The sequence below is a fragment of the Melospiza georgiana genome, chromosome 4 (assembly GCF_028018845.1).
Source record: "Melospiza georgiana isolate bMelGeo1 chromosome 4, bMelGeo1.pri, whole genome shotgun sequence".
Classification (NCBI taxonomy): domain Eukaryota; kingdom Metazoa; phylum Chordata; class Aves; order Passeriformes; family Passerellidae; genus Melospiza; species Melospiza georgiana.
Window position 1 is genome coordinate 1,764,135 of NC_080433.1, and position 14,469 is coordinate 1,778,603.

General features: G+C 50.4%; 1 protein-coding gene across 1 annotated transcript in view; it reads right to left on the reverse strand.

Annotated features, from left to right (window-relative positions):
• LOC131082232 (collagen alpha-1(VII) chain-like) overlaps positions 1–14,469 on the reverse strand; it is a 109,836-nt gene that overhangs the window by 74,300 nt on the left and 21,067 nt on the right. The window contains exons 9-17 of the mRNA XM_058021932.1: positions 14,154–14,283; positions 11,807–11,923; positions 11,138–11,293; positions 9,680–9,796; positions 6,390–6,536; positions 6,108–6,227; positions 4,438–4,596; positions 2,233–2,361; positions 1,468–1,617 (exon numbers count right to left, since the gene is read on the reverse strand). Of these exons, the coding sequence (XP_057877915.1) occupies positions 1,468–1,617; positions 2,233–2,361; positions 4,438–4,596; positions 6,108–6,227; positions 6,390–6,536; positions 9,680–9,796; positions 11,138–11,293; positions 11,807–11,923; positions 14,154–14,283 (1,225 nt within the window). The remainder of the gene's footprint in view (positions 1–1,467; positions 1,618–2,232; positions 2,362–4,437; positions 4,597–6,107; positions 6,228–6,389; positions 6,537–9,679; positions 9,797–11,137; positions 11,294–11,806; positions 11,924–14,153; positions 14,284–14,469) is intronic.

A 14,469-nucleotide genomic window follows, 5' to 3' on the forward strand; every position in this document is an offset into this window, starting at 1 on the left:
GAACCAGGATAAGATTTCAGCTCGGTCCCAGAGCAGCACCATGGCTCCAAGCTGTGGTGGAGGAGGAGAATTTGGGCATGGATTCAATATCTACTTTCCACACATTATCCAGGATTCCAGGCTGAGATTCCTAATGGATCCATGGAATCCAAGGTGAGGAGTTTCAGCCTGACATCTCTCACCACCCACACCAAACTGGTAACGCACAGAGGGACATGAAAAGGACTCCAGGAGAGGATGGATCCTCCAGACACATCTCCAAATTCCACAAAAAAAACTCACTGAGATGGAATCAGGCAAATAAGACATGGAAAGGAGCCTGAATTCCATGTTGGAAGAGGAAGAGCCACAACCTGTAGCCCTGATTTTTAAAGATTTTCTAAGCCTTCTGATGTTTATGTTCTTGTAACAATCTTTCTCACACGCTTTCTGTAAATAACTCATTGTTTTGCATTCTTTTATGGAGGAGGAGAAATTTGATAGACTGTTGGTTTGCCCAGTATCATTGGAGAGGTGGCACTGTCACCCTCCAATCCACTGTTACTTTTGGAAAACTATAAATGTTGGAGTCAGGAAATAAACTCCCCTTTTTCCACCTTGAGAGCAGCGCTGCGTTCTTGTGTTGTTTTGTGGACTGTAGTGACAACAACCCAAGGAATTCCCAAAACCCCAAGAGTGCAGGCTGGTGAGAGACCCTGCAGAGACTCCTGCATTCCTGAGGTGGTTTTGGATAAAAAACTCTAGGAATTGCGTTGATAAATCCAGGATTGCCCAATGTCCACTCCCTCCCATGGGAACAGCCATGGATTATTGCCACCAGCAGTGAGGGCTGCTCGTGCCTCCCCCACCCACAGGATATCCTGAGCTGGATCCACCAGGATCATGGAGTCCAGCTCTTAAAGGGATGAACACAAGTATTGAACCCAAATCTGTGGTGTTTTTATCACCAGGCTTCGACCAACTGGGCCAATCCCGTGCCCAAGACCAATCCAAGCTTTGCCTCCCAAACTGAAGGAGAGATTTTCTGTCGCCATGATATTTTATGAAAAAATCCTTTAGCTAGGATCTTTTTGTCCTGAGAAGCTGAGAGGCCTCAGGAACAAAATGTGAACAATGATTATCTGCTGCTGTGGAATGCAACAGGTGCATCTGTGATTGGTCTCATGTGGTTGTTTTTAATTAATGGCCAATCACAGTCTCGGACTCTCTGGTCTGTCACAAGATTTTATTATCATTCCTTTCTATTCCTTGCAAGCCTTCTGATGAAATCCTTTCTCTAATTCTTTAGTGTAGTTTTAATATATGATTTTCTTTTCATATAATACAATATCATAAAATAATAAATCAGCCTTCTGAAACATGGAGTCAAGATTCTCGTCTCTTCCCTTATCCTGGAATCCATGTGAACACCACCACATTTGGTGATCCCGAGTGAAGAAAATTCCACATTTTCCCAGCAGGACTCACCTGTGAGGTGAGTCAGGGTCACCTCAGGCCCCTCGGTCCTGCTGAACACAGCCCGGACACCGACCCTGTACAGGGTGTTGGGCACCAGCTGCTCAATCCGATGGGCCAGCACTCTGCTGCCCAGGTACCGAGTCCTGGCAACCTGTTTTCCTGAAAAAACAGGGATATTTCAGAGCCTGGAGCTCACTTCCTTCCTCCAGAGGAAATTGCTGCATTGCCCAGAGCTCTGGGGATTTTCTCCATAAATAAAACCATGAAAACAAAGAGGAGGAAGGACCTGCCACAGGACCAGGCTTCCCAGCTGTGGGATCTCTTTCCCACCCCCCAGGACTGGGTCAGGAATTCGGGAAGGTGTCACAGACACATTTTCTGAAAAATCCTTTCCTTAGGATTTTTCCTCCTGAGAAGCTGAGAGGCCTCAGGAACAAAATGTGAACAATGGTTATCTGCTGCTGTGGAATGCAACAGGTGCATCTGGGATTGGTCTCATGGGGTTGTTTCTAATTAATGGCCAATCACAGCCCAGCTGGCTCAGACTCTCTGTCCAAGACAGAAGTCTTTGTTATCATTCTTTCTTTTTCTATTCTTAGCCAGCCTTCTGATGAAATCTTTTCTTCTAATATTTTAGTATAGTTATAATGTAATATATATAATAAAATAATAAATCAGCCTTGTGAAACATGGAGTCAGATCCTCGTCTCTTCCCTCACCCTTGGACCCCTGTGAACACCATCCCAGTTCCTGGAATGTGCTTTCCCTGCTCACCTTTTCCTGCTCCCACGGGGCTCCAGCTGAGTTTGAATTTGGTGGCAGCGGCCGTGGCACTCCAGGCCAAGGACAGGCTGGTGCTGGTGTGGGACGTCACCTTGAAGTTGGAGACTGATCCCAGAGGAGCTGCAGGATGGGGACAACATCAGGAGTGTCCTGATTGCTGCCCAAAGGCTCATCATTAATGAGTCAAAATTATATCGAAGGGTTAAAGAGTCAAAATGATATCGAAGAGTTAAAAACGGTGTCTTTGTTTATCCTTGGTGTCTCCTCATCCTCACCTGCAGAGGCACCACTTTTTACTCCTTGAGGTCATCAAGGAGCATGTTGTACCCTGGATCCAGTGGGGGCAAGGCCAGGACAGGCTGGGGTGATGGGAACAACATCAGGAGTGTCCTGATTGCTGCCCAAAGGCTCATCATTAATGAGTCAAAATTATATTGAAGGGTTAATAATGGTATCTTTGATTATCCTTGGTGTTTCCTCATCCTCACCTGCAGAGACACCACTCCTTGAGGTCATCAAGGAACACATTCTGCCCAGATCCAGTGGGACCAAGGCCAGGACAGGCCGGGGTGATGGGAACAACATCAGGAGTGTCCTGATTCCTGCCCAAAGGCTCATCATTAATGAGTCAAAATTATATCAAAGAATTAAAAATGGCGTTTTTGTTTACCCTTGGTGTCTCCTCATCCTCACCTGCAGAGACACCACTCCTTGAGGTCATCAAGGAGCATGTTCTGCCCAGATCCAGTGGGAGCAAGGCCAGGCCAGGCAGTTCAGGGATTCATGGAATCAGGAGATCCATATCCCAGTTCCCCAGGTGAAACACCCACCCCGAACTCTCCTGGCTCTGGAATATTCCCTGTTCTCTTCCCCACAAGGGTCAGACCATTTTCTCCATGTGGTATTCCAGGGTCTCCAGTCACCCGCTGCCACTTTGGAACCTTTTCCAAGAATTCCCCCTCTGCTTTTGGATCAGCGGTGCTGCCTCTCCCGGGCTCCCAGGGCAGCAGAAGTTTGAGAGACCGGGACAACGTTTGTCCACCAACAAAGGATTTGCACCTGCTGCCACTTGTCCAGGGAATCTGATCTCCCAGAAGGATTCTCTTGGAATTACAGAATTCTTTAAGGAAGGAGACAGCCCTTATCACCAAGCAAAAATGACTGCTCTAGGATGTTCCACCCTCTTCATCTTCCTGTGGTTTCCTGCAGCAGATTTTACCCAGATTTCCTGTTTTACAGATTTTTTGCAGATGGATTTTAATAATTTTGAGGACTCAATATTGGTGTGAATTTTGGGATCTTTGGAAACTCAGTGAGTGCAGATTGGGCACTTCACCACTTTGGATAAGGGAGAGTGGCTTTGAACTGAACGAGAGCAGGGGGAGGTGGGATTTTGGGAAGGAATTCTTGCCTGTGAGGGTGGGGAGGCCCTGGCACAGGTGTCCCAGAGAAGTTGTGGCTGCTCCATCCCTGGAAGTGTCCAAGGCCAGGTTGGATGGGGCTTGGAGTGAGCTGGGATAGTGGAAAGTGTTGGAACAAGATGGGCTTCCAACCCTTCCAAACCTTTCAACCCTTCCAAACTTTCCAACTTTTCCAAAGCTTCCAGCCCTTCCAACTCTTCCAAACCTTTCCAACACTTTCAACCCTTCCAACCCTTGCAAACCTTCCAACTTTTCCAGCCCTTTCAGCCATTCCAAACTTTCCAACCTTTCCAAACTTTCCAACCCTTCCCACTCTTCCAATCCTTTTAAACTTTCCAACCCTTCCAAACTCTTCCAACCCTTCCAAACATTCCAAACCTTTTTATCCTTCCAAACCTTCCAACCCTTCCAAACACTTCCAACTCTTCCAAACTTACCAACCTTTACAAACTTTCCAAACCTTCCAACCCTTCCAACCCTTCCAACCCTTCCCACTCCTCCAACCCTTCTAAACTTTCCAACTCTTCCAACTCATCCAACATTTGCAACCCTTCCAACTTTTCCAGCTGTTCCAAACTTTCCAACCCTTCCAACCCATCCAGTAATTCCAAACCTTTCAACCCTTCCAACCCCAACCAATCTGGGACCTTACAAACCTCAATCTCTTCCCAGGCCCGGAGCACAGGAATAGCCCCAGTCAGGGACACATGAGCTCGAACCAGATACTCAGAGGTTACGTCCTGTGGTAGCTCCTCCATCCTGCCCCTGCACTCACCTGTCCTGGCCGAGGTGGTGACGCCGGGGCCCTCCCCGGGGCCGAAGAGCACGGACAGGGAGATGACGTACTCGGTGTCGGGGGCCAGGCCACGGAGCTGCTGGGACGTCACTGACCGGCCCAGGGACAGGTGCCGGGGACGGTCCTTGCCAAAGAACTCTTGGGAAGAGAAAAGAGAGGAGAACGAGGCTGGAGAGCAGCTCTGTGGCATCCTGGGAAATCCACCGCGTTCCCACTGCTGGGGGACACTTGCTGCAGGACAATTCAGCAGGAATTTCCTCATGGAGGACATCTGCTCCAGGACAATTCAGAAGGAATTTCCTCATGGAGGACACCTGCTCCAGAACAATTCAGGAATTTCCTCATGGAGGATACCGGCACCAGAACAATTATTTCCTCATGGAGGACACCTGCTCCAGGACAATTCAGCAGGAATTTCCTCATGGAAAGCGTGCTCAGGCATTGAAAGGGGCTGCCCAGGGTGGTTTGGAGTGCCCATCCCTGGAGGTGTCCAAGGAACACCTGGAGGTGGCACTTCCATCACAAGGTGGGGATTGGGCACAGGTTGGACCTGGAGGTGTTTTCCAGCCTCAGGGATGCTTGGATTCCGTGTGTCCACCAGGGGAAGGGAGAGTTTTCCTGTGGTTATTTATTTTGGAATTTTAACACCTAAGTGATCCAAACCAGTTGAGAGGAACTGAGTCCAAACCATCTCACATCCAGGGACCACAGGAACTTGGGAATGCTCCCTGTCTCCTTCCTGGGGACTCACTGTGTGGGGCTGGGGCCAGGTTGGTACCTTGTAGGAAAGACATTCTGTGCTGTTCTTGTGAGCCAGCAAAGGCCTCCTGATGATAAGGAAAGCCCCTTATCTCTCCTGAGGAAGACACCAAGGTTGTCACCATGGAGATGTGATGGAGGAGAGAAAGTTAAGAGATACAGACTCCAGCTGGCTCACAGAGTGATGTGGCTCCTTGATCACCCACTGAGAACTTTGTTTCTTTCCTATAACCAATGGGCAGTCAATGTGTCTGTTCAGTGAATGCAAATATCTTGAAAAAGTATAAAAGCAACGTGTTGCTATAATAAATCTCTCTTGTGTCGCAGACATATTTTATGAAAAATCCTTTCCTTAGGATTTTTCCTCCTGAGAAGCTGAGGGGCCTCAGGAACAAAATGTAAACAATGATTATCTGCTGCTGTGGAATGCAACAGGTAGATCTTTGATTGGCCCATGCTGGATGTTTGTAATTAATGGCCAATCAAAGCCCAGCTGGCCGAGCCACAAACCTTTGTTATCATTCTTTCCTGTTCTATTCTTAGCCAGCCTTCTGATGAAACCTTTTCTTCTATTCTTTTAGTATAGTTTTAATGTAATATATATCATAAAATAATAAATCAGCCTTGTGAAACATGGAGTCAGATCCTCGTCTCTTCCCCAGTCTGAAATCCCCTGTGAACACCATCACACTCTTGCGATGGGATCGTGGTGCTTTGTGCTGTGTCACGTTCTGTAACGACATCACCTCAGGGCCAGGAATAATCCCTGGCTTCAGTTCACGCTCTGGAGTTGTGGGAGAGGCTGCTTGGAGCAGTTCATGAGCTGCACCTGCCCCACTCCCAGCACTCCTGAGGCTCTCCCATTCCAGGAGAGCAGAGAGGGATCTCACCTGGTGTCGGACCCCAGGCCAGCCGGTACCCGGTGGCTCCCATGACTGAATCCCAGGACACCAGGAGGCTGTTGATGGAAATCTCGCTCACTTTCAGCATCTGGACAGTGCTGGAAGCCACTGCAGGAGAGAAGAGTTGCCCAGTTCCATCGAGGTCCCAACAGCTCCAAAGAGCTCCCCAAACCCAACGGCACAGAGAAGTGACAGAAGTGACACCAGCTCTGTGCCAGCACCTCCCATGTCTGCATGGGCTGAGCGCCACCCCTGCCGCAGGACACTCACCCGTGGTGGCTTTGCCGGTCACCACCGGTCCCTCGATGTCCCCAAAGATGGGGTTGATGGTCACCGTGTGCTCCATGCCCGCCTCCAGCCCCTGGATCATGTAGTAGCTGTAGGAGCTGCCGAGGGTCACGTCCTGGATGCTGCCCTCTGTGAAGGGAACGGTGTCCCCTGGCTCAGACACTGTCCCCTGTCTCTGTCCCCTGGCCCAGCCCACATCCCCTGGCCCAGCCCCTGTCCCCCAACTCAGCCCCTGGCCCAGACACTGTCCCCTGTCCCATCCCATGTCTCCTGTCCCCACCCATGTCCCCTGGCTCAGCCCCTGTTCTCTGTCCCAGTCCATGTCCCCGCCCGTGTCCCCTGTCCCAGCCTGTGTCCCCTGGCTCAGCCCCTGTCCCCTGTCCCAGACAATGTCCCCTGGGCCAGCCCACCCCACCCTGTGGCACACCTGGACCACCCTGGGTAGGTGCAGGTGCAAATAATCCACATCCACTTGGGAAGAGCTCAGGGATTTGCAAAGCAAAGGGAATAAAGCAGGGAAACCCCAAGCTGGGCATTCTGGGGTCTGGGAGTGATCCCATAAGGGGTTCACAGTCTGCCCAGCCCATGTTGGAATCACCCTGCCTTCCCTGCAGGAACTGAAGCCAGCGATTCCCCAAAGCCTAGTTTTAATGTCCTTGTTGTGGGCTAAACCCAGCTCAGCTAAACGTGCCCAGCAGGAGAAGAGTTAAACCCGGATTCCTGCGGATCCACCCCCATTCCCAGAGCTGGGACGCGCAGGACGTGGAGGAAAACCTCTACAAGAGGGAAAATGCCTTTTCCACTTTGGTCACTGGATGGTGCCACGTCCCCATTTTCCATTCCAGCAGCACCAGGAGCCCCATCCCCCTTTTCCCACCTGCTCTCCACATCCCCCATCTCCGGTTTGCGCTCACCTAATCCCGGTTTTAAAAGCCAGACGAGCAAAACCAAACCCTTCCCGTGCAGCAGGGTCGGGATCCCGTCAGCACATCCCTAATCCCGGGATGGGGTGGGGTTTGGGAAGCGGACCCAGAGTTTGTGCTCATCTAATCCCGGTTTTAAAAGTCAGACCAGGAAAACCAAACCCCTCCCGTGCAGTAGGGTCCAGATTCCATCACCACATCCCTAATCCTGGCATAGGGTAAGGTTTGGGAAGCAGATCCAGAGTTTGTGCTCATCTAATCCCGGTTTTAAAAACCAGACGAGGAAAACCAAACCCCTCCCGTGCAGCAGGGCCTGGATCCCATCACCACATCTTTAATCCCAAGAGGGAGTGAGGTTTGGGAAGCGGACCCAGAGTTTGTGCTCATCTAATCCCAGTTTTAAAAGTCAGACCAGGAAAACCAAACCCCTCCCGTGTTTAGGACGGGATCCCATCACCACACCCCTAATCTCAGGATGAGATGGAGTTTGGGAAGCAGATCCAGAGTTTGTGCTCATCTAATCCCAGTTTTAAGTGTAAAACGAGGAAAACCAAACCCCTCCCGTGCAGCAGGGCCTAGATCCCATCACCACATCTTTAATCCCAAGAGGGAGTGAGGTTTGGGAAGCAGATCAAGAGTTTGTGCTCATCTAATCCCAGTTTTAAATGTAAAATGAGGAAAACCAAACCCCTCCCGTGCAGCAGGGTTGGGATCCCATCACCACATCCCTAATTCTGGGATGGGGTGGGGTTTGGGAAATGGACCCAGAGTTTATGTTCATCTAATCCCGATTTTAAAAGCCAGACCAGGAAAACCAAACCCCTCCCATGCTTGGGATGGACTCCCATCACCACAGCCCTAATCCTGGGATGGGGTTTGGGAAACGGACCCAGAGTTTGTGCTCATCTAATCCTGGTTTTAAAAATCAGACGAGTAAAACCAAACCCCTCCTGTGCAGCTGGGTCCAGATTCCATTAGCACATCCTTAATCCCGAGATGGGGTGGGGTTTGGGAAGAGGACCCAGCATCCAGGGGGTGCTGCCCTTGGGATTTTCCACCCCTGGAATTGGGGTGAGTTGGCACCAGGTGCAAAAGCAGCTGGAAGTTCGGGGTGGAGGTGATGTGGTTGTGCCACTGCGCCCTCAGTGTCCTCACTCCCAGACCGAGCTCCATTCCCAGCTGGGATACTGGGCACAGCAAACTGCTGAGTTTTAGTTCATTACAAAGCCATAAAAGCTGTTTTATGTCTTCCCTGGAAGGTTTTTCCCTCCTGGTGACCTTTGGAGCTGTTCTCCCATTAATCCTTGACTTTCCTGGTGGAGATGTCTCCTTCCACCACAACCAGGGGAGCTGAGGGAGAGGAAAACGTGGTTTTTGTTCAAAGCCTGGGTGTCCTGACACCCCTGAGCCTCAGAAACATCCATCTCCCAAGGCCAAAATCTGCCATCAAGCTGGAATTTCTCACTCCTGCTCCTCCTCCCATGGAAAATACCTTTGTGCTCAGGGCAAAAGCTCCAGCTGCAAAGGTGGATCCGTCTCCAAACTCCCAATTTTGCCGATAAATGAGGATTCTGAGGAATGCAGTTTGGTTTTAGCGCTGCAGTGAGAAAAGCCACCAGCACAGGCACTTCCAGGCTGTCCCCCAAAAATCACACACTCAGCTGTCCCCCAAAAAAGGGGTGACCCCAAATACTCAGGGCTGTGCAGCTCTGCAGGGAGGGTTTTCCCAGCTCTCTCAGCTATTCCAAGGCTCCGCCAGGAATAATAATTCCAGGTAACAAGGCTGGATATCCACCAGCCTGCTTCATGCAGAGCCACAGCAGGAAATTTTGGCACCCACGGCAGAGAAAAAAAAATAATCCTAATTCCCTCTGGACAAAGATGGAATCCAATCCAATCCAAAGTGCATCCAACACTTTGGGAATCTCACAGCTCCCACCTTTCCATGCCCTGCATGCCCTACACATCCCCAGTCCTGTCTGTACCTGCTGATGTCCAGGTGAGCCTGAATCCCACCCTGTACCTGCTGATGTCCAGGTGAGCCTGAATCCCACCCGTCCATACCTGCTGATGTCCAGGTGAGCCTGAATCCCACCCTGTACCTGCTGATGTCCAGGTTAGCCTGAATACCACCTTGTCCATACCTGGTGATGCCCAGGTGAGCCTGAATCCCACCCAGCCCATACCTGCTGATGTCCAGGTGAGCCTGAATCCCACCCTGTACCTGCTGATGTCCAGCTGAGCCTGAATCCCACCCGTCCATACCTGCTGATGTCCAGGTGAGCCTGAATCCCACCCTGCCCATACCTGCTGATGTCCCGGTGAGCCTGAATCCCACCCAGCCCATACCTGCTGATGTCCAGGTGAGCCTGTATCCCGTTGCTCCCCGGACAGGGCTCCACCGGGCCTGGAGAGTGTCCGTGGTCTCGTTCTGCAGCACGAGGTTCTCCACAGGCAGGAGCTTCACTGCAAGGAGGAAAAGAAATAAAATTTAGGAGCCCTCAGTTGGGAATGAAGGACTTTTGGGGAAACTTAATATTTCTCCATGAATGTTCCTCCAGCTGGGAACATGAATGTTCACTTCCCTGGGTGAAGGCAACTCCTGAAGGGAGGTGGCTGGGTGGGACTGGGCTCTGCTCCCATGGAATGAGGGGCAGGACAAGAGGGAATGGCCTCAAGCTGTGCCAGGGGAGGTTCAGGTTGGATTTTGGGAAAAACCTCTGGATGGAAAGGGTGGTCAGGCATTGGAGGAGCTGCCCAGGGCAGTGGTGGAGTCACATCCCTGGAGAGATTTCAAAGCCACGTGTATGTGGCACTTGGGGATGTGGCTGGTGACGGTTGGATTCAGAGATCTTACAGGGTTTTTCCAGCCTTAATGATTCCCTGAGAGAGATTTCCAGGAGCTCCTGCCCAGGGGCTGAAACCATCTCATAAACCAGAGGGAGAATAGCCCAACCTGTCCCTGTCCCCTGTTTGGGACCAACCAACCTCATTTTCCCTCCTGTTTTGCACCCACACTTCACAATCTCCCACATTCCCCCAAATTTTAGGATGGCACTGAGGATGCCCATGTCCACGAGGGAAGAGTTGGGAAGATCCTGGTGCGTGAGGGCACCAACTCTGAGGTGGGGATGGTTGGATTTGGGGATCTTAGAGGGATTTTCCAGCCTCAATGATGCCAAAAAGGGGATTTCCAGGAGCTTCTGCCCAGGAGCTGAGGGCATCTCATAAACCAGAGGGAGAACAACCCAATCTGTCCTTGTCCCCTGTTTGGGACCAATCAACCTTGTGAAGTGTGGGTGCAAAACAGGAGGGAAACGATCTCCCACATTCCCCCAAACTTTATGTTGGCATTGAGGGTATGTCCATGAGGGAAGAGTTAGGATGGAATTGGGAAGATCCTGGTGCGTGAGGGCACCAGCTCCGAGGTGGGGATGGTTGGATTCAGGGATCTTCGAGGGTTTTTCCAGCCTTAACGATGCCAAGAGAGGGATTTCCAGGAGCTCCTGCCCAGGGGACTGAAATCATCTCATGAACCAGAGGGAGAACATTCCAACCTGTGACTATTCAGGACCAAACATCCCCGAGCACCAACTTTGTGAAGTGTGGGTGCAAAACAGGAGGGAAAATTATTCCCCCAAAACTTTAGGATGGCACTGAGGACGTCCATGAGAGAAGGGAAGAGTTAGGATGGAATTGGGAAGATCCTGGTGCGTGAGGGCACCAACTCTGAGGTGGGGACAGGACAGCTGGGGACAAAAGGGACCAACCACGGGGAGGGGGACAAAAGGGACCCCCAGCTCTCACACGTCCTGCCCAGAGCAGCCACGGGCTGGCTCGGGCCCTCGGGATACACGGCGTAGATGCTGATGCTGTATTCCCTGTCCTCCTGCAGGTTTTCCAGCAGGTGGGAAGAGACATCGCCCCGCAGGATCTGCTCGAGGGTCACCCCGGGCTTGTTGGCTGCAAAATCGAGGGGAAAAGGGATGGTGAAGGATTCCCATGAGGATAAATCCCACCAGGGAGGTCTTCACACCATGGAGGTGGCTCAGGGGCATGGTTGGAGTCTCCCAATCCGTGTGGTGTTGCTTGGAACTCTGGCTGTGCTGTGCCAGCCCTCAGATCCCACAGAGAGGAGAGGGAGGCATCCTAAACTCATCCCAAATCCAACCAGAGCAGGTACTTGAGAGGGAAAAACATCTGGATGTGCCAGGGAAAACAAGGAATTCACAGCATCATGCTCAGCTTGTTCTTCCAAAGAAAAGTCCTTCCAAGGAGTCTCCTCCATCCTGGAAGAACCACAATATTTGGAAAAGTCTATCCTGGAACTCTTTCCAGAATCAGGCCAGGAGTTCACAGCACCTTCCCTGCCTTTGGATCACTCCTCCTTATAAAGCAAACACCAAGGAAAAATAGGAAAAATCAATTTAAATTGATTGAAATCAATAAAATTAATTAAAACTTAATAAAACTCACCCCTGGGAATGTAGATCTTGTAGCCCTCCAGCTTGCCCAGGGGAGGTGTCCAAGCCACCCTCAGGCTGAAAAGTCCTTCTTCTATCACACGGAAATTGGTGACTGGAGGCACGGGAGCTTTGGGACACAAAAATAGGGCAGAAATGGAGCTGGAAGTGCTGGAATAATGGGAAAAATCCTTGGAAAATCTTTTGTTCTCAGGGGCAGAGAGACGCAAAGAGGAGAAGCACCAACTCTGTTTCCTTAAAATCAACAATCCCCCTCCTACCAACCCTTTGTTCCAATAGGGATGAAACACCCAGGGCTGAAAGTTTGGGAGTTTTCTCTGGGAATGGTGCTGGGATCTGAAATATCCTCTCACAAGCAGAGGAAATCTCCCCATGGCAGGGGAAACTCTGCATTTCTTGCAGACTGAGCAGGAATCAGAGCCATGAATCAAAGCCTGCTTTGCTCCCACAGCCACAATTCCAAGGGAGAGGAGCCCGTTTGGATCCAGCCAGCCACAGCAGGCGGATTTATGGCTCCTGCCTCTGGCTTCGTGTTGGGGATAATAAGAGGAGAGATCAAATGGCTTTATTTCCACCCATAAAGACATTCCATCTTGTTGGCAAGTACAGATGAGCCAAACCTCATTGAGGAGCTTTATTTATTCATCCTGTCAGAGACTTTCCCTCAAGAAGACAAACAATTCCCGACGTTGCAGGGGGTGAGGGGAGGGAACAAAAGTCAGGGAAGAAAGGGAAGGGAGGGACGGAATAATTCTTCACAAAATCCCTCAGACTAAGCAGGATTGGAGCTTCATCCCAGGAGCAGAGTGGGATTAGGGAACTCTGAAAATCCCTAAAAGCAGAGGTGATGGAAGTCCAGGTCCCACTTTCAAACGTTCTCCTGACATATCCCCATGTCCCTTCCTGGGAATGGAGATTCCTGCTTTTGGTGGGGACACCCCTCAAAGTCACCCCTTTATTTATTCATCCTGTCAGAGACCTTCCCTCAAGAAGACAAACAATTCCGGACGTCACAGAGGATGAGCGGAAGGAAAGGAAGGAAAGGAAGGAAAGGAAGGAAAGGAAGGAAAGGAAGGAAAGGAAGGAAAGGAAGGAAAGGAAGGAAAGGAAGGAAAGGAAGGAAAGGAAGGAAAGGAAGGAAAGGAAGGAAAGGAAGGAAAGGAAGGAAAGGAAGGAAAGGAAGGAAAGGAAGGAAAGGAAGGAAAGGAAGGAAAGGAAGGAAAGGAAGGAAAGGAAGGAAAGGAAGGAAAGGAAGGAAAGGAAGGAAAGGAAGGAAAGGAAGGAAAGGAAGGATTCTTCACAAAACCCCTCAGGCTAAGCAGGATTGGGGCTTCATCCAGGGAGCAGAGTGGAATTAGTGAACCCCCTAAACTGTGAAAATCCCTGAAAGCAGAGGTGGTGAAAGTCCAGACCCACTTCCAAACGTTCTCCTGACATGTCCCCATGTCCTTTCTTGGGAATGGAGATTCCTGCTTTGGGTGGGGACACTCCTCAAAGTCACCCCTTGAGGGTCAGAAGAAGAGATCTGCCCCTGGACATTGGTCTGGGTGAGTGACATCAACCTCTACTTCAAGAATTGCATTGGGGTTTTTTTTGCTAATTATATTACAATTACTGTAATATAATTACTTCAATGTAATTACTATGGTATAATTACTTTGATAAAGTGCATGATTCTGTCCTGTCCTGGTAGTTTTAGCTTCTCTACCGTGCAGTAAATAATTCTTATTAAGATCTTGTAATCTACTTATTTATCATAAGGAATCATGACTTTTAATATAAATTTTATATAATATAAATAAACCATGTTTGCCATCTTTATCCTTGGACAAAGGTTCAACCACACCTCTATAACTCCTTAGATTTAATGCATTGACAGCCTGGGGTTGGGATTGGATCCAGCCTCGTCCAGGCTCCTCTTGGAGGAGTTTGGAAAGCCAAGGAGCTTCCTGCACCTCAGGACTCAATGGAAGCTTCTCTAGTAAAATTTGAAGCTCCAAACCCATCCATTCATCCATTCATCCATTCATCCATCCATCCATCCATCCATCCATCCATCCATCCATCCATCCATCCATCCATCCATGCCTCTATTCTGCATCCATCCCTCCCTCCCTCATCCATCCGTCCATCCATCCATCCTGCTATCCATCCATCCATCCATCCTGCTATCCATCCCACCATCCATTCTTCCTTCCCTCATCCCTCCATCCCACAATCCATCCATCCACCCTCCTTTCCTCCCACCATCCCTCCATCCTTCCTTCCTTTCTTCCAAGCCTCCATCCCTCATCCATCCCTCCATCCATCCCTCGCCCCCATCCCAGGGGACCCTTCACCTGTTTTCCCTTTGGTGGCCGCTGGCTCCCCGAGGGTTCCTCCATAGCTGGCCCTCACCGTCAGCACGTACTTGGTGCTGGGCTTCAGACCTGTCACCAGCACCGTGGTGGCGTCCCCGTCCACCTCCATCTGCCACACAGGGGGACAAGGGACATGGGTGTCACACCCACGGCAGAACACCAGGCCACCCTGCCACACCTCCTCCAGGTGACTTCCATGAGCAGGAGCCTCTTAAACCCTCACCCAGAGGTTGTGATCCTCAAATTGTGGAATAGCCCAGGAAATAAAACATGAGGAGTGCATAAGGGCAAAGGT